Source organism: Stegodyphus dumicola, chromosome 1 (assembly GCF_044657685.1).
Source record: "Stegodyphus dumicola isolate Sdum_Otavi_A_Nest chromosome 1, ASM4465768v1".
In the NCBI taxonomy this organism is placed as follows: domain Eukaryota; kingdom Metazoa; phylum Arthropoda; class Arachnida; order Araneae; family Eresidae; genus Stegodyphus; species Stegodyphus dumicola.
In genome coordinates, this window is record NC_140768.1 from 105,137,312 (window position 1) to 105,165,120 (window position 27,809).

The window sequence follows — 27,809 nt, forward strand, 5'->3', positions numbered from 1 at the left end:
AATAAAAATACGATTAAAATTTTTATAGTCCAAAACCTAGTTATAAAACTTAGATTATTGGTATAAATACACACCTTATTTTAAATAGAAAAACATACCAACAGTTCAAAAGTTTAGCAAATTTCAATAAGCAAAAGCTTTGATATTTATCACTTTTACCAGTAAACAGCAATTAATGTTTAAATGCTATAGTGAACCCAAAACTTTAATTAAAGCCAAATAATAAGAAATGTGAAATCATTTTTCATTCGATTCCCCCCTCCCATCTAAGATTTAAAATGATGATGATCAGGAGAGTTACCAGCTATGTGATATGCTTATGTACATGTTTTGATGACAAAAGTAAAACTCTTTCTTCATATTTTACTTTCAGCGACAGAGCTACAGGGTGAAGCAAGGCTGGCATCTGTGCATTCTCAAAGGCATGTTAGGTATCTCCCAGACTCAGTGACTGTTCAAGGTGTCTCCATTTTTTATGAACATCCCCGGGTTCTAAATTACCCAAACCTCATTTATCATGATTTTTCCTTCTTTCTTTATGAAGGTTTGTTAAAAAGGGAAAAAGGGGTTGTTTGCTCCCACTGCCAGTCGACCCTGATAAACTCAAAATATGCATTATTGTCTATCATGTTTATCAACAGCAGGTATGTTGTTGTTTCAATGGGTTGGACACTTGCAATGCAAGTGATCCATCAAGAATGGCCAGTACTCATCGGTCATTTAGCTGTCTCACCACTGAAAATGCTGCCCAAGATGGAGGAACAAATTTATGCCCACAAGAATGGAGAAAGTTCTGTCATTACTTTGATGAAAAACCCATTGGGGCATGGATACAACATTTTCCCACCTCTCTTCTTCCTTTACTACCAAACCATATCAGAAAACTTTTGGTTCCCCAGATATTTTGAGTGCCCCCTGTCAGACAGACATCATATACACTTACAAACATCCAAGCTACCACAGGGTTCATTGTTACAATAGTCAGCCTAATTTTATACCATCTGGGCAGCCTCCCATAGAGTACACACACTGAAAGTTTTACATATGCATCTATTATTGCATACAATTTTGATTTTCATCATTTTTACAATTCATCCTGCTTCTTATTTCCCCCTGCTTAGCAAACTGAATTTTTCAATATCATTATTATCTCTTTTAAATGAAATATATTGTACAAACAAAAACAGTGCTTCTAATTTTTTAAAAGCCTTTAAAGATTATAAAAACACCATATTTAGCATTATTAACATAATAAAACTTGAATGTACTAGAATAATGTTTAACTGTAGCAATATAAACAAACTCAGTTTTTCCCTAAAAGAAATTATTATCACTTAAAATATTTGTCACCTGTAATGCAGACACTACATTTTCTGATATCATATTAAAGTAACTACATTTTCTAACAAATTAAAAAAAAAAAAAAAAAAAAAAAAAAGACTGTGGTAACATACCACATTTTGCTTGGCAACCTCTTCATACTGCCCTTGACTTCTGGCAAATTTCTGGTTAATGTCACTGGACGTCTGAGGGGGGGAAATATAAATCGTAAAGATAATTAATATTCAGTTATGAAAAGGAAGTATCCAGTTCTAAGAATAAAATATTTATTATTTGTATTGTTTTTAAAACATTATATAATTTAGGAGGAAAAGAAAAAGCAAACAAATAAATAGTTTATGTTTTACACATACTTCACATGTATCTTTCATAGTTTTTACTCTTTCTTCAAGCTTTGCTTTTTCAATCTGAAATCAAAGAAAATAATCACAAAAATTAGTTAAACATACCTCTTAGGCATTAAGGGGCACAGTTTTTAATTTTTTAAACGTGTATCAATCTTACATATGCAAAAGATGCACATCAAAATTTTAATAAATATTTTATTTTGAACTTTTCTTAGGTTAACTTTAATTTTAAAAAAAGGAGGGATAAAAAAAGAAAATGGTAGCTCAAATTATTACTAAGAAATCACCAAGATTTGTTACCTTATAACTGAAGCCACTTGAGCAAATTTATTCCTGATAAGAAGGCTTGCTTTACTGAGAGGGTGGCTTGCGATTTAAATAAATTTACTTTGTGCTCATTTTTTTCATCCAAAAGATATAAGCCTTACACTAGCATTTTCGTGAAAAAAAAAAAAAAAATACTACCACATAGAATTACTATGCATGTGCAAGGAGGTACAAAATGGATGGATTAAAACTTTGTCGTGAATTAGGTAAAATCTGTACTAGGAACAAGAAGAAATGCATTTCAGGCCTTCATTCAAAAGTTTAAAAGTAATGAGCAAAGCCTGGATCTTGATGACATATGCATTTTTTAATACTATTTTCTTTTAAAGCATCTTTTAAGTTTTGGGGGCATTTGGGGGGCATTTTAAAGCATTTCTTTGAGCATTTTGAGTAAGCAAACTATAAAATAAAGTTACCCTTGAATCACATGCAAGCTATTCCAAAACACATTCTTGGGATTACACATTCACAGCTGTGTGCAATATACCTTTCTACCTCAATAAAAACCCTTTATTTATTTATCTCAGCTGGTTAGTTGTACTTCGAATTAAATTGCTAAGAATGACAACACTCCACAGACAAAATTGAACAAACTCTGACATCACACATACAGCAAATCTACAGGATCTTAATTTAAACTATTAAATCCTTACAAAAGCAAAATATGGAACTTGTCGATGGAATAAATTACACTAATAAATTAGGTGACATTTTGAAAGAAGTTTGTATGCAAAGTGGTTGAACTGCCATTTTTAAATCCTTTATATGCCAAACTTTACAATGAAAATGTCATTCTGCTTGAAATTTCAAATGGCATTCTTGCTATTTTTTCCCCCAAAGAAGCCTTTCTTGACCAATGTTACTGAAGGAAATAAGAATGCACTTTTATAAAGTATATATTTTACTTATGATCACACTTGAATCTTTCTGTGAACAAAGAGGCGGTGCTAGGCCCTCATATTAGATTCTCAATAAAGACGAATGTATTTTATATATATATATATTTTCAACACTAGATTTTACACTATATGTATTACTTCTTGCGTCCTCTCTTTAGAGAGGAAGTAAGAAGTGATAGCACATGCCCGATGCCCCCCTAGGTAATACTCCTAACACTCCCTCAAAATTTTACCTTTTTTATTGTTAGGAGGGTCAACTATGGTTAAGAAATTGGCTTGGGTTTTTGCATACTTTCCATACCAGCCACTATCCTCTGAACATAGTTTAGCACAGAAGTACTACCACACACAAAAATTTTTCACATAATTTGAGAAAACTAAAAATTTTCTTTCCTTTCTTCTTGTTGTAGGGTAATATTCATTTCTAGTTTCCAAAATTCTAAAAAAGACTAACTTGATCACACAAGTTATTTGTCTTGAATTTTCATTTTGTAAACACTTTGATAAAACATAAACCAGTTACCAAAAACCAGTTACCTTTTATTAGGCAACAGAGGTTTTTTGATATTTTGTACTTGAGCACCCCCAACCATCAGCAAATTAATCATGCTGATTTGTTGGAGAGGACACTCCAAAGAGTAATTCAAGGTTTTATTGTCTTCTTAAATACTGCATTATATTATTAGAGATTTATATTCAATTGTTTTCTTAAGGTATCATAATGTTTTGTATTGAATTTTTATATTCCTTTAAAATATGTAAATGTATTGTTAATTACCTATGACGAGCGGAATGAATGGAAGTAGTACATAACACATAAATTGTATATCTTCTAAGTTTTATATAAAAGATGTTCCCTGCAAAATTTCACAAACTTCTATTCAAAACTTACTATGGAACCATCTTTATTGAAAAAAAGTATTGTGGAATTATTTTTATATTGTGGACTTAATGGCATTAAGGGATTAAAAAAAAAAAAAATACCGAGAAAGGACTTTAAAGCAAAAATTTCACTTTTCAATGGACATTTTGAAGAAAATTGAGGACTTTTATGATTCAAATTTATTATTTAGTATTATTCTTACATATATTATTGTCCTATAATTCTAACTTAGATGTTTATTTATAAATTATAGGCTCATCGTAAAATTATATAATTAAGTATTTTCTAATTATATGAGAAAGATCTATAATACAGATTATATGAGTTATGATACATATATATATAGATTATATGAGTTATGATAGAGCCTGTAAGGTATGGCCTGGATGTTTTTCTTCATATCTTTCCTCATACTCTAAATTTTTCTTGCTATACTAATGTACTAATGCTTTACTCTCCCGCGTTCTCGTTTCAAAGGGGGGGGGACATTTAAAACATAAAAAATACAATGGCTTTGCTCTACGCGAACAGGCAACCTGTAATTAATTTTCCGCAATTTCAAGATCTTTTCCTAGACCAGTACTTTTGAAAACATTCTGGCATGTTGCATAATTGCTACTATAAATGAAGAGTTTGCTCCATTTTTCGTCAGATTGCTTTTCTCCTCCTGCCGCTTAAGACCTTTTTGCTGCCGCTCTGCCCCTTCTTAAAATAGTTATGATGTCGTAAACTTAACTTTAACCTTACTTTTATTTAAATTCTTATTGGATATGTAGTTTTGGAGAACCTTAAAGAATAATGATCTGCTATTTTAAGTGAATAATGACATAGAGTTTTAAAAAATTGAAATTCTTCTGTGTCTTCAATCCGGCTGTCTTCCACTTTATAACAACCACACCCGGATTCTGATTTGACCAGATTGCTAAACTTCATCATTTCCAATGCTGATCTACTGCAAGTATCATATATATATATCTACATGTTCCATAATTAATATATATATATATATATATATATATATGCATGTTCCATAATTAATATATATATATATATTATGGAACATGCAGAATACAATATAATCATAATACAAATAATTACGCATAAAGATAATTAGACTAAGAATATGAGCAAAAGTTTTGAAAAAATAGTGTATTACATTAACATTTTATTATTCTTAATTTTACAAATATAAACAAGTTTTCAGAAATTAAATAATAGAATAAAATTGCACAAAAATTTGATTTTAATTAATATGATGGCTGCCCTTAATGTATCAATGCAATATTTTTAATAGTTGGAATAAAATTGCGCAACTCTTAAAGCACCTTGTTTTATAACATTCAGACTGTTTCATTTTTACCACAGTAAATTACTGACTTGATTAAAGTTTGCTTATACTAAATACAAAGTGGAAAAGTCATTGTCAGTCAGTAATATTTTTTTTTTTTTTTTTTTTTTTTTTTTTTGGTTGCATAAAATATTGATATATTAAATATTTTTTGTGTATTTTCTCTTATGTTTATTTTATGATTTCTTCCTTCTGACATATTTCTGGTTTACATCAGTAGATTATTAATTATCAGTTTAATAATTAATTTCATTGTAATCAATGTTATCTTGATTATGCCAATCACTTGGCAGTGCACATTCAGCTATCGATCCCTTGTTTATCATCTACTACCTCTAAAGCGACGTTCCCACTGGGGTTTATCTGAGCTAACGGAGTCAGTTCCATGTGTCGATTAGCTCCGCAGGGCCTGCAGTTCAGATTTTTCAACTTGCTGCCCTATGGGAAAAAAGTGGTTTTGGAAATGGGTCGACTACATTAGTTGTGTTCGTTAGCTTAGATAAACCCCAGTGGGAATGGTCTTAAAATTTCATTGAGCCCTAGGAGGTCAATGCTGACTTCATTGGGAACTTCTACTTTAGTGGAAAGACAGATATTATGGCAATCTCAGCTGGTTGCAGTCCATTGGCTGTTGGCATCACAAGCCATCTCAGACACTAGTCATAAAGAGGTTAAACCTGAGGTTCCAAATGAGGTCTGCATGGATCCCCAGGGGTTGATGAAATTTAAAGCAAGTCAGTGATGATCAAGAAGTCGATAGCTCAGTGCACCAATTTTTGATTGGCATAATAAATATACTATGGATTAAAAATAATAATACTAAAATCGATAATTTATTATTTATTGATATAAAGTTATATATAGTAAGTAAGACATCAAAATAAATATATGGAAAGAAATACTCTAAAATTATTTAATATATTTTTAAAATCAATAAGCTTGTAACAAATAAATATACATAAATTTGTTATGCAAAAAATAAACACAAGAAAACATAATAAATAAATAAAACACAAAAAACGCAAAACTAAAACAGATGAATCAGGCTGTATATTTTTGAATGAGGTCATTTTGAAAATTAAGGAATCTTATGCCAATTATTAAAAACATTGCATCAATATATCGAGTACAACCATCCCATTAATTAAAATCAAGCTTTTGTGCCCTTAGAATCTGTGATTTTTTTTTTTCTGAAAACTTGTTTATAGTTGTAAAATTAAAAATAATAATACAAAAAATAATTTAACATAAATCTAATAAACCTTTCCCTCCCAATTTTTGTCCCTATTCTTAGTTTAATGATTATCTCTAAGTTATTTATGTGCAATTATTTGTATTATGATGTAGGTATAATATGAATATTATAGCAAAAATACAAGGGTGTTGAAAAGGAGAACATTCCTTTAAAAGAGATTAATGGAAGAAAAAGGGTCTGAATCCCTGGGTTAAACTAGTAACTTTACATTTTTTATCCATAAAGACTGGCCACCAGAGGATACAAATTTTTTAACCATCATTTTGGCGACCCCATTAACTCACGAGTTCCACATTTTATGTGTATCAAAATGTGATCAGCACTATACTATTACAGGATTCATATATTTTGTATTACTCACTGTAAATTCTTAGGGTGCTAGTGTTATGTTACTTCTGAAAATATTCAAAAAAAGTTTAATATTGGCATAACATAATAAGTCAAACCTTGCAATAATAAACTTTAAAGAAATGGAAGTTTTGTTCACTATATCTGATCTGGTAAGAAAAAATGGATTATCTCACAAAAATTTGTAAAAATTTAATGATGAATAAAGAAAATAACTGATTAACATTCTCACATCTACCAAAAGAATTGAATATTTAAACTAATTAAAAAATCATACCACAATTTAATTGCAATCATTATTAAGCACAGTTATTAAATTGGTTTCACTTCCCCCAGCCTCTCTGAATTGTCATTGCTCTTAGTTTGAAGCATTTTCCAGATATTGGCAGATTACAATCTTTGGATGGTTAATCATTTCAGCAGTGCTTCTTTATTTCCCTGCGATCTACCTTTCTCAGCTTTACCTCACACCCAAATTGTTTCCATGGGAAGAAATTATACAGTTTCAGTTTTTTTCCTATGACACACCAACTGTAGGTTAGGTTTGGTTGTGATTACAGCAAAGTCTCGAGGCCTAAAGGAAAGGATGCCTTTGTATAGAAACCTTTGTCTTAGAAGCCTTGTATAGACATACTCATGGGGTAAAACCACAAAAATGCCCACAGATCCAGCCCATTCATGGGATTCGAGCCTCGGATAAAACTACCAGTGTTCAGAGACTTTACTGCTCAGCCGCTGGTGGGACCTGTAGATTTGGATAACCACATTTCTGACATATATCGATTTATCTGCAACCATTCGGTATGCTTCTATGATACTTGCTGATGCCTTCTACATTAATGTAGAAGCTTTACGTCAACAGCTCCCCGTACATATTGATTTTTCACACAGAAGTAGAATGTAGAAAGTTTGGTAGAAGAATAAGTGAGAGTTTTGCTCTTTTGGAAAAGATAAAAAAATGAAGATAATTTTGTCATCTACAAGTTTTATTAATGCCAACTGACAACAATTATTTCTCCCAAGATATATATAGTATCAACATAAATATTCAATAACCTTTATAAAGAATTATATGTCTTACAAGAGAAAAGAATGCAAAACATTCATTTGAAGGATAGAACTTGGAGAACATGTATACTCAAACAAAACAAACTGATAGATAAAAGATTTCCATAGTACTTCTACTGATGGAAATGGTACTACGGAAGTTACATAGTACTAAATTTAGTACTTCTTTCCCTAAAAAAAGACCAAAATTAAAACTGCAAGCTTGCAAGATTCACAATTGCCTCTTTCCCTGAATGATGTAAATTTCAAAATTTTCAACATATCATCAGCCTTAAAGATAGTTAAGTCTGGCAACTCAATCAAAGAATTTGAATGGAATTAATAAAAAAACCATTCAGATTTTTTTTCGGGGGGGGGGGGGCGCAATGGTCATGTACACCACATGGTGCCTTAAGATGTGCTTATAATAATCTCATTCTCCCAGAGTTGGGTGTCACATCTGTTCTAGCATAGTAGTTATTTAGAACACAGAAATCCAAAATATTTCTTTCATTGGTAAATTCGATTTTCTCAAAGATCCTCACATCCACAAAGATTTATCTTGTTTAGTTAATGACTTAATTCTGATCCAGTTTTTCAAAATGCTTTTAAAATTTTATTAACTTAATTTCCCAATTTTTGTCACTATTTCTGCCAATAGATAGCGCTACCTCCTTGTTTGCATTACTTTGTTGGGTAAAAATACAATAATTTGCTAATTTTATGTTTTTATTTAGGTGTATTTCTCTTCTGTTCTGATAAGTATATATTCTGGTTAAGAAATCATTTTAAAAATTACCTCATGCAACTTTTCCTTTTCAGTGAATTCATTTTTCTTTAGAGAAAGCTCATCTTCGAGTACTTTCACTTGCTCCCTCAGTTCCTTTTCAATCTTGCTTGCTTCTAATAAATGGTCTTCCAAGCTTTTTATCTTCTCTCTTAGGTCTCTGTTTCTCTCACGCAAAGAACAAGCAACAGATTCTGCTTGTTGTTCTTTCCTTGTGGATATTTTTAAATCTAGCTTTGTTTCAGATAACTCTTTCTCTTTCTGTAAAAAAGAAAATTCTTAGTAAATTTCAGTATCAACAAAAAAGCATAATAATAATAAAATAACCAAAATATTTTATATATAAGCAATAAACATTTTTATGTATAAGCTTTTATGTAAAATGATAAAGCTTCCAAACAAGTACTAAAATGATGTTGGTTTAATTGCGTTATATATAGTAGTAATTACACTATTAGTTAAAAACACCATAAATATAAATAACACACACATCAATCACATATCCTGCACCCCACTTTTTTTTTTTACTAATTTTACCTCTTGAAAATGGAGAGAGGAAAATCAAGTAATGCATACCATCTCTGAGCAGAAGGTCTAAATTTTAAATTTTTGGGAAAAGTAAGTCCAGTACGAAAAACAAGTGTACTTTCTGATTAAATTGAATGTTGCAAATGATGTTTAAAGTAAATGTTCAAAATGGTGGCCTTCAGTGGCGATACATTTCCGAGTACGCGTCACAATCGATTCCGTACTTTGTGCCAAAGAGCCCAATGGGACTTTTGTGCACATCGCTTAAGCTCATCCCAAAGTATGTCAAGGTCACGAGGTTTATGAAAGTACACCTATCTTTTATTATGCCCCATAAAAAAAATCGAGCAGTGTAAGGTCTGGAGAGCATGCAGGAAACTCGACTGGTTCCTTGCGTCCTGTCCATTGGCTTGGTACATTTTGATCCAGGTATGCTCACACATCCCTATGATAGTGAGGAGAAGTGTCATCTTGTTAAATAAAATAAAATAATAGTAAATAATAAAACTTGGCATTACCATACATTGCAGAATGGCAGGCAAAATGGAATCAGCAATCTTTGTTAGGTACTTTTCTCCAATTACGGTACCTTCAAAACGGAAAGGCTAAATGAGCACCTTAGGAGACAAACCACACCACACAGTTACACCCCGCAAATTCACAGCCTTTTCAATAGTAATGCGAGGATCATCTTCAACCCAGTACACATAATTATGCCTGTTAGCAGCTCCATAAAGTTTAAATTGTGCTGCATCCGACCAAATAATGCTACTCATAAATCCCAGTTCACGTGTAAACATCTTCTGAACCCATTCACAAAATTGTATCCGACACCCATTCACAAAAATGTACCACTCGAGACCTTATGCTACTCGATTTTTTTTATGGGGCACAGTAAAAGATAAGGTGCACTTTCATCAACCACATAAGCTTGACACACTTTGGGATGAGATTCAAGCAGTGTGCGCAAAAATCCCATTAGACACTTGGGTGCGGAACTTGGAATCAGTTGTGACTCGTACTCAGAAATGTAGAAGGACACTATTTTGAACATTTACTTTAAACACCATCTGTAACATTCAGTTTGACCAGACAGAACATTTATTTTTTAAAGTGGACTATAACCTTATTTTTCCTAGAAACTTACTAGGTTTGAAAATAAATTGTCTATGTGTTCAAAGTGTGTATATATTTTTCTGACGCACCCTGTATTTTAAAATATCAGGTTTTTTATAAATCTTGTAAAGCTCAAAATTGTATCTCCTTCTCCACATATTTTCATTTATACAACTAAGAATAATACTCAGCAGAATTTTTCTTTCAAAAGTTGCAAAGCAATTTTTCTCAAGTTTTGTCACTGTCTAAGTCTCAGAACAGTTATGTTAAAACAAGTTTGTCAAATGTAAATAAAAAAACTTAATTAAAAAAAATTATTATTTATTTTATTTCATTTTTTATAGAAATCTAGATCTGAAAAATCATATTTTCTTCCTTTAATAGCTTTTCTACATAAATCAGAAGCTTCTAAATCATATATTGAAAAAGCTGGGGTTTATACAGGAGGTAAAGAGGAATATACAAGTAGATACTGTATATTTTTATATCTCAGTAATTTATTGGCTGTATTTATCTTGAAATAATTTAATTCAACATTTCCTAAATTCTAATTATAAATTATGTTTTGTGCAAATGTCTTCCACACAAGTAAAAATACACATAACAATTTTTCATTTAAATCTCATTTACTCGTATGCAACAATATTTCGCGGTAGCAGAGGACTACAAACCCTTATAATTCACCAATAACAAAATCAATAAATATCTGATTCTTCCTATAGACTCAATTCTTTTACATGCTTGAAAGTATATTTTACCATTTCCCTTTTATTATAAAATATACACAAGTTTTTAATAACTTAAGAAAAATTAAAGAATCATCAACTTGCCTAATTACTAATTATCAATCAGCAGATTTGTAAATAGCACTGCATGACCAATAAAAACATACCATCGGTTATCATGTTGAAACAGATACAGATTTCAGGAATTTTTTTTAATTGAACAAAGGCATGAAAATTAGTATGTAAAAAGTAGGTTGCTGCTTTGTATTCTAAATATCTAAAGAGAAAATTGAAGCAGCTATTTTAGAAAACTGATTCTAAAATATGGTTTGAAAAAGAAATTCAACAGAGAGAAACAACAGGCAGGTATAATGTGGTACAGTGATCAGAATGCACGAACTTCTTGATACCAGACTATGAAATCAGTTTTGCAGCACAGATTCCTCTTTCCAAAAGTATCTCCAAGAATGGCTTACAGTTTTGACTATAGTGCCTACTGATATTTGCAAATAACTTCAGAAATTTAATTGGACATCTGAGCAGATTCAGTTACGATTCCCTCTTGCAGTAGCATTCTTAGTAGCAGTGTGAAACTTGATGTGACTGAAGTTTAATGCTATCATTCGGTATTATAATTGAATTGCCAAAGCCCCACCAATTTATATATGAAAACATGGAAATATGTCAATGATTGTTATCAACAGATTGGTTAATATTATCTAAATAATATTAGAGAATGAATATTTTAAGCTGAACAAATGTTGCCAAATAAAAGATAAAACTGCCCAGAGCTAGGTCGTAAAGTAAGGGACAAAGTCACCAAGCATCTTAGATTTTGATTTAAGGCAACATTTAAGTCTTGGAACCAAGGCTCAGAGAAGGCAATAAAGAAGTGCTTTAAGCATGCCAAATTTTTAATAGTTAATAAAATAAGAGGAGATTAAGAATTAAAAATGTCTCCAACTAACATGAATCGTGATAAATTTTATGCTTGGATGGACATTGATGAAAAACACCAAGTTCCAAGTTCAGTGACAGAAGAAGATACCTGATAACTTTCATCATAAGCGAAAAAAATGCAATTTTAAATAATAAGAATATGAAATATTTGAAAAGACTTTTACTCTTTTCAGTTTTATTTGAAAAGAGTAAAAGAATAAAATGAAGAATAAAAAATCCATGGAATAAGAAGAGTTCATTGAGATATACTTTACCTCTTTCAACTGTTTATTGAAATCTGAAGAAGAATTATCTTTATTTTCAATATCTTCTTTAAGCTTGGTTAACTCAGCATTGACAATTTCAAGTCTAGTCTTGAGGTAATCATTCTCTTGCTTCAGATCAGAGTGTTCAACATAGCTATGTCTAATAAGATGCAAAGTGAAAATTGAATTAAACAAACATAAAATGATAATACAAATAGAACAGCGAGATATTGCTTTTTACATATAACATAACCCTTAATTATAACAAAATTATTCCTTAATCATAAATATGCTTCACTCAAAAAATCAATAATATTATAAATTATATTAATAAATAACTGATAACACTGATAAATTATAAAACAGAAATACGATGAAAATATTATGTAAATTGTGCAACTGCAAAAATAGAGAATTTAACCCCAATGTACAATTACATATGACCATGGCATGGAAGATGCTGCACATTGGTGTCCCCACTTACAAAATCCAAACCCTTCTAAGTGTACTTTGAAGAGTTCTTAGTTTTGCCAACATTGCACCTAAACTATAAATTTATTAATATAAATTTTGAATACAGAATGGAGGGAAGTGCTGAATTTATGGATAAGCATTATTTATAAGCATCCACTTCTCTTGTTCATGTCATTTTAATGTCTGAGCTGCCCCAGCAACCATCTAAATGCAGAAGAGAAAACAAGATGAGGTACAAAAATATAAAAACTGGTTATCCCGCGATTCTTTGAGTGAGTGCATAGACAATTTCCTTTCATAAATACACGTCCATCAAATTGCTCAGAAATTTAACAAAGTCATTATTTTCAATAACGATATTAGTCAGAACAACCGATTCACAATAAAAAAAAAACTGAAAAAACTTATGCCAAAGCCTACTTTAAAGCAGCAGTAGTTTGGCACTCATTTGACTCTATTGTTGAACAGATGACGGCAGCAAAAGCTATTAACTTGCAAATAGTGGCAGATATTTTTACAGAAGTTAAACTAATAGACTTAATGAATTTGATTTTCCTAAAATAGAAGACAGCTTTGCCCTGAATCCTTATATTTATGAGTTGTAAGTAGTGATGTGTTGCTATGAAATTGATTTTAATATTTCCTTTCTTAAATTCTGACATTTAAATGTATGAGTTCTAAGAAATTAATGATGTCATATGAAATCAATATATGAATTGCAGCCATATCACATTCATTAAAATCAAACTTTTGTGCAATTAGAATCTGCGATTTTGTTTTCGAAAACCTTTTTATTTTGGTAAAATTGAAGTTAATAATATTCAAAACATAAATCTAATAAACTTTTTTTTATACTTTTGAACATTTCTTAGTCCAAATGTTTGCTTTAAATTAATTAAGTGCAATTACTTGCATTATGACTTTGGTGCATATTATACAGAAAACTGTAAAAGAGTCAAAGAAGAAAAAACATTCTTTTAAAAGGGGTCAGGTATGAAATATGCTGAGAATCTCTATCTAATCACTGGATCCAATGTTCCTGCCCTTCCATATAACACATATGAAAGATAATTATTCAGGCCTACACATTGGCTTTAGTAGCATTTCACAGTTATAAAATAGCAGGTAATTATGTATTATTCGGTTGGCTGTGAAACTCTCCTTGAACAATAAGATTTAGTGCCAATTATGAATAAGTGTGACTTAACACACTTATCCATATCTATGTTATGAGTGTGACTTAACACACTCATAACACTTGGGCTTTCATTTTACATAACCCAAATGATTCTCGATTTAGGCACTTTTCCTAAGAACACAAATTAACTATTATTGTTGCACTTTTTCTTTTGCATTTTGAAAATATACTTAGATAGATAGATATATAGGACTTGTCTTCTATAGACCAGCGAACAGTATACTATTTTCAAAACTATGGGATCCTACCATAAAAAAGTGTGTATTTAATAGATACAATATGGTCAGCTGAATATGCTCAATAAAACAGTAACAGATTAAAACAACTGTTTAAGGAAGTTCATACTTGTGGCATTCTAAACAGAACTCCCTATAAATCGGAGGAAATAATAACAACAGAGGAAAGGCTTTTCACAAAGCACAAAAATGAAGCAGGTTGACTATTGTTTATTAAATAAACAGGTGTTAAGTTCCTTCAGAACTCTGTAGGAATGATTGGCATAACTTTGGTGGATTCTCTGCCAATTTTAATGGTTTGAAAGTAACCAACTTTCATGGTTGATGGAATAATATTCAATGCTAACACCACATTGTACTTAAATTAAGACAAAATAACTGTTTATATGTCACATAATAATGAAATTTTTAAGAATAGTTTTCTGACAGTCATTTTAAGAAAAATATGGCACTTTACATTTGGGCCAATTTAGCAATTTTAAAATATGTTTTTATTTTCATTTATTGTGCTGGAATACAAAATCACAAAATATCTCGAATTTGCCCTTTTCTATTCATCATTGATTTTTTCTCGAAATTCACTATGAACCTTTGAATTCTTTGATAAATAAAAAGCAAATCAAAGTTTTAATGTGTACTTTAGCACAGTGTTTTTCAAACTTTTTCTAGTCGGGACTATTTTCATTAATCTGAATGTTCTGTAGACTACCTTACATTTGGCATCTTCGAAGCCGGTTATTTTAGCATATGTTACTATTAGCATACTTATATTTTTAAAATGAAATGAAATAAAACTCCTTTCACTTTATATTGGTATTAAGTAATTAATATTAGAAAATGTATACTCATTTTTAATAATACAAGGTTATTAAAGTTTGGAAAATCTTTATTTCATCAACTATACATTAAATAAATATTGATACTCATATAAATGAGATGGATGAGCCTGTCAATTCTAGCACAGCTGTTGTTCTTATGCTTTAAGTTCTTATGCTCCACAGTTCTTATGCTTTAAATCCCTCTCTTGTTTGCAGAGACTAGAATGGAAGTCCATATGTAGGAAACTGGTAATAAATTTCATAAAATGTCAGTCTTGGAAATTAAAGTGATGCACGACTACCCTGTGCAGTTTCAAAACTCTGAGATTTTCAGCTATAATGTGGTATATGAAGTTATTTTAAATGTATTTTTGTCTTTTGTTAAATTTAGGAACACAATAGGGGCAGGCTCTGAAGACCGCAGATTGAGAAAGGCTGCTTTAGCAAGTTACTGAATTCAACTTTGGAATAAGAATTTCCAAATAATTTACTATTTCTCAATTAGCCTGCTCTGCCAAGCATATTTGAATACAATTCAAAGTAAATAAAAAGAAATTTTTAAAGGAAAAGAATTCAAGAGCTGAATATTTAAAAAACTTACTGCTCTGGTTTGCCATCATCAGGACTTGGAGATTTATATGAAATGTAAGAACCATCTTCAAATGGTTTCTTTAATTCCTGAATTGTTGAAGGCTGCAAAAATAAAAATATAAATTGATAAACATTAATATTTGAAAAGTACTATATTCTAATGTGAAGATTTAAACTTTTTAAAAATCTTAATTCCCAGAGCATTTGTAAAATTTAAAAAGGAAATTAAAAAATTTTTATGTTTTATTATTAAGGATTTCAGAATTAAATAATTAATTTATAATTTAAGGTTAAGTTAGAAATTCTATTTTGCATATATTTATTATTCCCATAGAATTTATTTATAAATTCAATATCATGTAAATTGTTTTTGCATAAAAATTCATTCATTCTTCTATCAACACATGAAATGTTGCATATTATGAAATGTTGCATGAGATGAAAATTACAAATTTTCAAAACAAGTATAAAAAGAAAATAAGGTTTCATAAAAGACCATTTAGAAACCAGAAAAATATGATTGTTAAAGTATATAATCTTTTTTATTATTAACTTTTTAAAAAAGAATCATTTGGAAATGTTACAGATCCCTTACAATGTTAACAACTTTTTTCTCTTTGAGAACAGATATTTCTTCTTCAAGCTCCAGGACAGAGTTCTCCAGCGTTTTCTTGGTTTTTTTATGTTGTTCTATTTCTTGTAATGAATTCTACATGAAACACAAGTAGAATTTTCTGAGTATAAACAATTGCTCCCCCCCAAAAAAAAAATTATACTTGTGAAATCTTGAGCTATAAGAAGGTAAAACTTTTGATGATGCAATAAGAAGATGATAAAAAATTTAACATTTATCTTTACACTATTCACAACTTTTAATCAGAAAATATTCTAGAAGCTATTAAATGTTTATTATTATGATTTTAGAATTTGTACACTATAGGAATAATTCATGAAACTGACAACAACAAATATTACATTCTTTCAATTGAAATTTAAACCCATTTATAAAAAGAACTTACTTTAGTAAAATTATTTATAACTGCCTCAAATACTAACAAAGAAAAATTATACTTCCTTGTTAAGATTGTACTTAAATCTAACATGACAATGTTTATAATGGGACCTAAATTAATGTTACAACTTATGAATGATCGATACAGTATAACATTCTAATATATTTAAATTCAATGGTTTATATGAATTCATACCTGCAAACCTACGACACTCAGAAAACCAGAAGATTTTTTTTATAGGAAATCAGGCAAATTTTCTCAATGACAAAAAGATTTTTTAAATCATAAAATATATAGAAAAAAATATATTTTTAATAGGGAATTAACTTTAAAGAGTAACTAATTAATACTTGAAAGTTCAATTATTAATTCTTAAATGAAAATAGTACAAATTTATTATTATTATTATTATTTGTACATTTTATTAGAAAATTAGCTATTGTATAATTGCTGAGAACAGTGACAAATTTTGCTTTCAGTATGAGCTTCCTAATTTTGTTCATAGCATTTGCCATGTAAGCCTGCTTTTGCTAATAAAAGTTTTCTAGTATGTTATTTCTAATACTGGATCTAAATTTAGTTCTTGTTTTAGTAACAACGCTGAAAATCCTCTCACACTCCACATTACAATGGGCAACTGTCAGAGTGAGTTCACTGTGCTTTAAAATTCCATCAGAAACTTTCAGTTTTCCAATTTAACTCCGTCAAATGTCAATTCTTGTTGGTTTTATAACTTTATCTAAGATTTCTCTATTTGTAAACTGCAAAATTATGACAATTTATCAATTGCAACATTAATATCATAGTCTTTCAAAATTAAATGAAGCAAAACTGGAAATCTATTCAAAAATTATGCATTTGCTAGAGCAGAAAACACCTGTAACTTTAGCACATAAAATCACTTCAACGTTGACTGAAAACTTAAGTAGTATATAATCATATACTCAGCAGAAGTAGCTTCTAATGTGGAAATAAAACATTTTTGTCGTCCTCTGAAAATTCTTCCACTACATAGTTGCAGCTCCTACTACCAAATCTTAATCTTTTTTCTCATTTTCTATTTTACCATAAATTACATGATACACAGAATTAGAAGACAAAACAAAAGTTTGTTTCACAAACTTGATAAAATGTCTTTAAACAGATACTAACCAATCATTAGTTGCAAAACACAAATTAATGGAGTTCTGGACTGTAGGACCATTGAATGATGGCAGAAAGAAGCATACAAGAAAGCAAAAAGCTTTGTTAAGATATGAAGACAAAAAAGTAAATATTGCTCTTCACAAGTTTTGGAAAGGAAAATGTTTCTCTTGTCAAGCAATTTCTTCATTTTGAGAGAACTTCATATCAGCTTTATGCTTATATTTTGTAGCATTATTTTGAGAATTGCCAATAAAATTGCTCACAGGTGCAGAAATTACTTTATTTTTCCCACACTTCTTATTAATAGTGAGAATAGTAACTATATATCAGTTTACCTTAGATATTTAACTCTATAAGCATTTATTTTTTCCTTAAAAAGTGTAAGAAGTGGGTTCCATTGGTTGAGGATTCTAGATAAACACTTCTCTAAAGATAACCAGGGTGTGCATACATATTTCAAAATTGTTTCTTATTTCAGTATTATGCAGCTGTGGGAATTGTTTCAATTTTCCCTTCCTTTTAGAACTATTTTCAAGATAATAATAAATATCAACATTATGTTTATCCACACTTATTGGTAAAGAAGCTGCCCCTTTTTCAGCCACTAAATTTAAAAGGCACAGGTTCATCTGATAATTTGCAAATCTGAATTTTCTTTAAGATGTTCGCAACAGCAGTCTTCAAACCTACCGTTACTGGTGGATTTTCATCACCAAGTGCTAAGCAATTATCCAGAGGAATTGCATTTTTTTTTTTTTTTTTTCTATATTTAATAATTAACTGTGCTACATTAAAGCTTGCCAAATCTTTTAAAGTGGGGGAAGAAAGTAAATTACATTCAATTTCTAAAGACACTCGATTAAACAAGAACCAAAAACTGGATACAGTTTTGCATCATTATTGTTGCATTAAAACAGCTCCATACTGCTCCACAGAGACAGAATGGAGCTGTTTTAATGCAATTAATAACTGAAGATTTATTTTTCATATCCATTCCTTCAACTATTGCAGGAATTTTTTTCCCTTGCACTTGAGTATTTCTTAGTGATTTCGCTATCGAGAAACATTTTTCTAAATAAAGCTGCAGCATGATAAAATGCATTTAATGGCAGGTTGTGCTCTAGTAAAAAGGCAGAGAACAAGTATTCTGCATTAACAACTTTTTGATCATTTGCTTTCACAGGAAAATTATTATTATTATTATTTTTTTTTCAATACAACTTCTATCCTTGTGTTTTTGTGTATGTACATACTTAAAAACATCGGACCATCCATTGTGTGAAATCAAAAAATCATAACGGCACGCATTGCAAATATATTACATTTCCTTGACAAATTAATAGAAGGAAAGTACATGAGTATTTTACCTTTTCTGCAGACACAGCAAAGCAAAAAATCGCAATTTCTTAAACTACTTCTCGAAGGCATGTGAAACTCTCAGCGCTCAGAAGCGAAATAACAACCTCCATCTTGCTTTGTGCTCATTGGCTAATATATGATCCGCAGTGATGCTTGATGCTCATTGGAGAATTGGAGCAATGTTTTAGGACATAAGCCATAGCAAAAGCATGCCATAATGTCTCACTAATGTAGCGATTCTGGTTTTCTTTCATATGTGATTCAGAGAAAAACCAAGCACTTTCAGATGCCAAAAAAACTTTTTTGGGGTGTAAATAACACGTAACTTGGTTAATAAATATTAAGCAAACCCACATAAAATCATAAGAAATTTTAAGAATAAGAGGAAGTCAGAAGAAATTTATTATAAAGTGGCAGGAGTACATCAGAAATCATGAGTTTCCGATACATTATTGACATTTCCATTAAATATGAGCATGAATAAAAAGCCAGAAAATATATAAATGGAGCTAATTAATTTATAATGTAATATAAATCTTATTCAAAGATTTGAAGATACAGATTTGATGAACTTATATTTGTACTTGACCAAAAATAAAAAAGCTCAATCATGAATTTTTGCACTCAGAATAATCACCTTGTTTGAGAATACAATTATACGTCATCTTTTTTATACAGTTAAAAATTATTAAGAAATAAAAAAAAACAGATAGACCAATGCTGATCTACAATCCATGATGAAGATAATATCTAATAATATTTCTCCAAAGCTATAAACTTTATCAGAATCAAAACACTACGTAGTGTCAAGTACGGAAGTAAGGAAGAAAGAAGTTTATAATTATTTATATAGAAATATGTGTATTTTTATTTATGTGTCAAAGAAAAATTTAATAATATGTAAAAGAGACAATGTTATTATTTAGTCTCAAATTTTAACTCATTTGGAAAATTTTCTTTAAAAAATCAGAAAGTTTTTAAAATTTGTTTTAGTTTAAATTAAATTAACAATTTTTAGTTTAGATTTATAGTTTATTTGGTTTAAATTTGTTTATTTCTAGCAAGTTTTTTAATGATAAATTGAACATAATAGAATTCTTTGAAATAAATGTCAGCCTGAAGTACTAATATTTAACCTCAAGCTAACATGAAGAAAAACATGTATGCATTCAGCAAGTTTGAGACCACTGCTTTATACAGTTTTATATGTGACAAATCTCAACCTATTTTTAATTACACAAAATTAAGTAATGTATTGAAAAAGCAGCTTTACATTCTTGATAGCTTCTCTTTGAGTTCTGAGTAATGCTATTTCTTCTTTAAGCTGTTTTACACTCTCCTCCAAATTTCTGTTTTGCTCCTTGTAGAGCTCTAATTCATGAATAGAATCCTATGGAAAAATAAAATCAATTTACATATAATAAATAAGTGGATTAAAAGCAAGTTTGAAACAAAATAGGCCATAACTAACCCTCACTGCTATTACAGGTTTTTGAATTTTCGCATCTTAAATTAATTTGGTTTCATAATGGCAGTTTATGTACTTATCTTCACAATGGGGGAAAAAAAAAAAAAAAAAAAAAGGAATATATACACAAATATTTTTCATTGAAGTCAACAGATTATTTGCAAAATGCATATACCTAAAGTAAAAGCAAATATTCCAGATGAATAAGAAAGGTCCACATTTGAATGATAAATGAGGAAACAAACACACAACTCAATTTCCCAGGGACAGATTAGCTGAATGCTTTCAAAGACAATAAGTTTGCTTATTATAGATACTGCAGAAATTATTATAACAAACTATGAGTGTAAAACTAATATATTTTAAATTAAAATACACATTAATGCATTTAAATTCATGAATCAATAAGCCCATATAATACTAACTAACTGCAATTTAAAATGATAATATACAACAAAAAGTCTGAGATCCAGACAGAAATTTAAATTTTAATGATAATGAATCTCTAAAGCCTGCAAAGTCTTTATACAAGGTAAGTAAACTTCGCAACCTTTTCAAGAAGAATGTACTGAATTTGATTCACTCAGATTTGCGTGGACCTATGATAGCTGCATCCATACTAGTTTGTGTTATTTTGTTCGGACTTCTGCAATTCCAGATCCAGGATTTTTCTGGATATTGGATCATTAGTTTAAATCTAGTAAAATGAAATGTAGAAATTATACATTTAAAAATGTGAAATAATGAAGCATTTAAGACCTTAAGGAAATCAAAATTATGGGGGGGGGGGTAAGTGCTCTACTTATTTATGTTGGATTCTAAATATCGACAATTTAGCTTATGAGCTTTCTCCTGATGCATGTGCAGTTCGCACTTATCCACACCATGATGACGTAATTTCTCTTTCGAATGTATGTATATGAATATGCCATTTTGCTTCGCTTTTTCTCCTGTACAAAACCATGTATATATTAATCTCATTAAAAATCTTGATTTGCTTTATAATCTGTTAAGCTCATTTTTCTTTCACAATTTTTGGTATCATTTTAGATTATTACTGTAGCTATTATATATGTTAAAATTAGCATTTAATAACTTTTTATCTTTATTTTACATGAAAATATATTTAAGAAATTGCTTATCTTGTAAAATAATTTTCGGAAGCGCTATTCAAAGTATTCCAAAGTTTTAATTGATAAAAATCCATCAATAAAGTTTAAAATTAATAAAACAACACAATAAATACTTTTTACAGTAAGAAGCAACAAAATTTAAAGACTGTGGTAAATCTTGAAGCAGGGAGAAGTATCACTTTCTAACTCTTTAGAAAATAAATCATCACACTCATCTGTTTTAGTAATTGGTTCATTAACCATACGAGTGTATTCTTCCTCTGTTAAATAGCACATTCACGCCATAACAGACTGGAGGTGAGGCTTTCCGAAATAAAAAGAGAAGAACCTAAAATATATCTGAAGGCAATGTAAAACGTAACAGAGCTCTACATCATAACCCTAAAAGACTGTACATATTAGAGGAAAAATAGAATAAAAAAAAAAGGAATTGGATATAAATCAGACACATGAATATTTATATAGCATGTGGCAATTTAAAGAGCCCACCTCTGTTTACGCTTCCCCCCACCCTCCCAACAGTTGAGCAAAATACAAAAGTCAGGCAAAATATATCAAACTCAAGATCAGGAACATACAACTGTCTCCATTTCAAAAGTAATGGACATAGGATGCCATCTAGTGGTCTTCAGAAAAATGTTCCAGCTTAAAATATGTATACACATTGCCCGTCCTCTGAATGCAATCTCTAGTGATGCGTAGATGGGAAGCCCAGTTGTAAGAGACGTTCTTAGGGTATGCATATATGGGACGCCTGTCTGGAAAGAGTTAAGCCTAATCTAGTGCAAGAGCTGTTAAGCCTAATCAAGGATAAGAACTAATCAGCTTTCTATCCAGCCTTTTCTTTATTGCTCAATCTTGTTTTGGCTGTGAGAAACTAAATTGTATTATATTATATTGCATTTGACTACTATACACAAAAGCTCACAAAAAGTAATTTTGACAACTGGAAGCCACAAATAGGAGCTGTATTGGTTAAAAATGCTGACTGGAATTATGTGACTGGTAAAGAACTCAAAGCTACTTCAAGGAACCAAAAATGAAAAGAAATGGCTTCAAGCTGATCAAAAAGCTCATGCAAACATAATTCTTGTCATTAATCCTAGTGTACTGAGTCTTATAAAGCACTGTATAACATCAAATGCTGTGTAGAATAAACTCAAAGCTGTGCATAAATCAAACAGACTTATAAAGAAGGCCACACTATTGAAATACCTTTTGTTTAGCAAAATGATGGAAAGTGAAACGATGTCTAAACATTTGAACAATTTCTTCAAAACAGTTGAAAAGCTTAAAGAAATGGAAATTGGCATAGCTGATGATTCATCATCGATTTTTCTGCTCTACAGTATTCAAGAAAACTTTGAAATTTTAAATGAACAATAGAATCAAGAGATGAAAAACCTAGTCCCGAATCTCTGAAAATCAAAATGCTAGAAGAATGGGAAGCAAGAAAAGGGAAAAGTCTCAAGATTCACAAAATGTATATTGCACTGAAAATAAAGGAGATCAACAGACTTCCTCATGGTGTTTAGGTAGTAGTTGCACATCTCACATATCAGTGACCAAAACCCATACTTAGAAATGTGCCCTGGAATTAATTTACTGTCAACATCTAAAGCTACCACAAATAATCGTTCAATGCTTCTTACAGAATAACATGCTAAAATAATAGAACTAATGGATCTATACCAGTGTAGGCTATTTGTAATGATGATCTTTATTATATATATATCCAAGCACTGGAAGAACTTTAATAGCACAGGTAAATAAATTTGTAAAGTGGAATCTTAAATTAAGTCATTTAAATGAGTCTGATTTGAAAAGACTTATATCTGACAACATGGTCAGAAATTTAAATTTTAATGATAATGAATCTCTAAAAGTCTTTATACAAGGTAAGTAAACTTCGCAACCTTTTCAAGAAGAATGTACTGAATTTGATTCACTCAGATTTGCGTGGACCTATGATAGCCCCATCCATACTAGTTTGTGTTATTTTGTTACCTTCATAAACGATAAATTATGTTATGTCGAAGTTAGTTCTCTTAAAACTAAAGTGAAAAATGTAGTCATTAAATGCAAAGCTGTCGTGAAAAATCGTTAGGAAAGAAAATAAAAATCCTTCATGCTTATAACAGTCCCGAATACTGCGGAGAAGAATTTAATCAACATTTTTAAGAATGCAGGATTAAGCGAAAATTCGGAACACCCATAACTGCCCAACAAAATTCAAGAGCTGAATACATGAACCGTACTTTTAACTAAAGTGGTCAGATGTTTGTTATTACAAAACAATCTTTCCCAATCTTGTTGGGCTGAAGCCTTGAATTGTGCTGTTCATATACGTAATTATTGCCTCACTTGAAGCCTGGGAGTAAATAAAACAACATAAGAGTAATTTTTTGGCATCAAGCCAAATGTACCTTAGTTCAAAGTACTTGGACAGAAATGTTTCATATTTAATAAAAGGTCTAAAGGGAAATTTGATCCTCAATCAGAACATACATTTTTACTCAAATGAATTGAAAGCATACAGGCTGTGGAATAAAAATTCTAGAAAAATTGTTATAGGGCATTATGTTAAATTAAATTTTCAAGAATTTGAAAATTGTAACTATCATAAAGATTTAGAAGTGTTATTCTTTGAAAATATTTCTAATAAAAAGAAGGAAGAACCTTTGAATGTACAGCAAATATCAGCTGATGAAACAACAAAAGACCCCTCGAATATGACAAAAGCATCTGCCGAGTCATTTGATAATGAAGATCTTGATTCCGAAGCAATAACTGAAATGCAGATTAAAAGGGGCAAGGTCGACCATAGAAAATCAAGACTGGATATCCAGGTAGACCAAAAATGCATTACCGTAATACAAATATAAAAAATCTGATGTATACACCACATGACTTCCTTGTACGGAATATTAAATTATATGCATCTTTTCTTGCATTTTATTTTAAATTATTGGACTGAATTAAATCTACTTCGTTGATAGCGCATAAACCACAATAGAATAAATGCACTCTTTAAAATTCACTATATTTGTTTACCAAAGCGATACTCTGGCACTATGTTCACTTAACAGCGTTACATTTCGTTCATATAAAAACTTGGAATGCATATAAATTTATATCATTTGAAGAATTATCTAATCGCTGCCACATGTTCTATTCAAACACTATAATAAATCTAAAAAAATGTATAAAAGAAATTAAGCAAACAAAACAAAAAAGGAACAGTTTTTCACAGACGATTCAGTATTTCTCATTCAATTAAATTGAGTTCTCAATTCACAACAAGGCAAAAATACATAAAAACTCAAAATATCTATATTCAAACTTATGGAGTAAATCTTAAACATTTATTTCCTCGAATAAATTCCAGCAAGGATTAAGCACGATTTAATTTGCAATAATAAAAGTAGGCATTATCTTTGTTGCTGCGAAGCTTAATTTCCCTAGATTGGCAACAAATCTGCTATTTTGCCAAGTTTAAAATGTAAACAAACCTGTCCGCCATCGCAAAAATAATTAGGTATAGCTGCACTTAAACAACTTTTAAATTGTAGATAACTCCACAAATATTGCATGCAGATTTAATAAAGGCATAAAAACCTTAACCCGAAGATAAGAACAACATAATTCAATCATTTTTTAAAGCAAAAAATGTACAATTTACAAACATATAAGAGTAAAGAAATTGAAATCACTGAGCCGGGTAACAGAGTGGATATATGTACAGTGGTGGCCAAAATTGTGGACACTTTTGGAAATTTTTATGTTTTTAACTTTGTATGCTTATAGGAAATGTTACGTTTCGCAAAATGCAAACTTGTATATATCATTTTAACCCTTTAACTGTCAAGTTATTTTGATGATTTGGGTACGCAAATTGTCAAATTTTTTTATTGGAAAAACCAAATGTAGCCGAAATAAACATCTCCCGATATATAATCATCGGGTATGACAATACGATGCACTCAAAAAAAAAAAAAAAATTTACCCCGAGAAATACTCGGGCGTGACATTTTCGAACACCCGAGATAATCTCAGGCATGACAGTTAAAAGGTTAAAGAGAATGTATTACTGAATTCAATACAAAACACAAAATTCAATTATTTGCAGTACAAAAAAAAGTTATATGTACTTTAATATAAATAAAAAACACAGTTATGAAGTGGTTTGTAATGTCTAGCTTTCCTGGCAAATCACTGTTCTTGTTCTGAGAACCAATCAAATGTTAGTAACTGCCAGTAGAAGCTGACATCATGTTTACACTTGAAAAAATTCATTATTTTGCTTTGTTCTGTACAAGGAGGACCTGTTTCCTATACACTGCGATTACAAGTAGGAATTTTTGTAAAAATTTTTAATATTTAGTCAAGAAGCTATGACATCAAATAAAAGAGTAGATTGGATACCTAGAAAGAGATGTAATATTATTGTGTTACGAGAAAGTGGTCTTTCCTATGCTGAAATTGCAAGACACGTGGGTGGTTCAGTGACTACATCTGGAGTCCAAAAGTTTTGTTTACAATATCAGGAGATAATTCAATAAAAAACAAAGAAGGAAAAGGCCGAAAAAGGTGCACCACATCTATTGATGTCAGAAGAATAAAAAGACTATGTCTTCAAGATAGAAAAATGTCATCAGCGGCCATCAGAAGTGATCTGAATGATGCTGGTGTTTCTGTCAGCTCAAGAATAATCAGGAGAAGATTAATAGATGTTGGACTGAGAGGTAGAATTCCACGAAAAAATACTTATCTTTTTTCAGCAATGAAAAAAAAAAGACTACAGTGGGCAAAGGAACACATTAATTGGACAGATGATCAGTGGTCACAAGTTATATGGAGTGATGAAACTAAGATATCGTTATTCGGTAGTAATGGGCGAAAATACGTAATATGTAGAATAGGAGAAGAGCTACATCCTGACTGCATTCAAGCAACTGTGAAGAACCCAGTTAGTGTTATGATTTGGTCATGAATGTCAGCAGATGGTATTGGTCACCTTCATGTCATCGATGGGACACTGAATGCCAGAAAATACATTGACACTATTCTAAAACCAAAACGTCTACCTTCCATCAGAGATCTCTTTCCCAAGAATGCTTCGTTTATTTTTCAGCAGGATTCTGCTCCTTGCCACACGGCCAAAATATCGAAAGAGTTATTTCGTATGAAGAGCATTAAATTGTTGTCCTGGCCAGGAAACAGTCCTGACCTCAATCCTATCGAAAATTTGTGGCACCGTTTGAAAACTCTTGTCCGAATGAGGCGCCCATCAAATAAAAGGAAACTAATTGAGGCTATAATTGTTTCCTGGCATCATGTAATAACGAAAGAAGAGCTTAAAAATCTTGTCAGCTCAATGAAACGTCGATGTGAAGCTGTAATCAAAAATAAAGGGTACTCTACTAAGTACTGATAACTCACTGCAATTATCACTATCTAATGTATATCTCAATAACTATTATCGTTTAACTTTTTTTGTATTGCAAATAATTGAATTTTGTGTTTTGTATTGAATTCAGTAATAAATTCCCTTTAAAATTATATATACAAGTTTGCATTTTGTGAAATGTAACGTTTTCTATAAGTATACAAAGTTCAAATACATAAAAATTTCCAAAAGTGTCGACAATTTTGACCATCACTGCATATATATACATACATTTATATATATTTGGTGCGGCTGATTGCAAAATACTAGGTGCACATCTACATGTTATAGCAGTCCAATATACAAAATTTCAACGTTCTGAGATATGAGAGTTTCGAGTTACTCGTTTTTGAGTTATGCGAGATATGTACGTCTATGAAAAATTATTTTCAGAATTCATTTTAAATCAGTTTTATAATCTTTTGAGGAAAAATGAGTCTTTTATTCTATCCCTACATATAAATGCCATGCAAAAACATAGTTAAATTGCATTCGATGGCGGTCAAAATGGATATTTTCTTTGAAATATGATGTCTGAAACTTTTCACATATTGCTGAAGAAGAAGATAAAAATCCAACATTAGAAGAATTATTATAAATAGAAGTTATGCTGAAAAACGGCATAAGGCTTTGCAAAGTGAATATGATGCACCTGTTAAAATCGGTGCATGGAAATCAGTAAAATGATCTCAAAACAAAAAAGTAAGAGGATGTTGCTGGATTCTTAGAATGGAATATAATGTAGATGGAACAGTTCAAAAGAAAAAA

The 27,809-nt window shown here is 30.4% G+C and overlaps 1 protein-coding gene across 6 annotated transcripts in view; it reads right to left on the bottom strand.

Moving 5' to 3' along the window:
* Positions 1–27,809, bottom strand: part of LOC118202431 (citron Rho-interacting kinase-like) — a 284,352-nt gene that overhangs the window by 140,849 nt on the left and 115,694 nt on the right. For all 6 annotated transcript variants that reach the window (XM_085818648.1, XM_085818656.1, XM_085818639.1 and 3 more), the window contains 6 exons: positions 20,265–20,381; positions 15,484–15,575; positions 12,166–12,316; positions 8,595–8,843; positions 1,695–1,748; positions 1,455–1,526 (listed from right to left, as the gene is read on the bottom strand). In XM_085818648.1, coding sequence (XP_085674774.1) covers positions 1,455–1,526; positions 1,695–1,748; positions 8,595–8,843; positions 12,166–12,316; positions 15,484–15,575; positions 20,265–20,381 — 735 coding nt within the window. The remainder of the gene's footprint in view (positions 1–1,454; positions 1,527–1,694; positions 1,749–8,594; positions 8,844–12,165; positions 12,317–15,483; positions 15,576–20,264; positions 20,382–27,809) is intronic.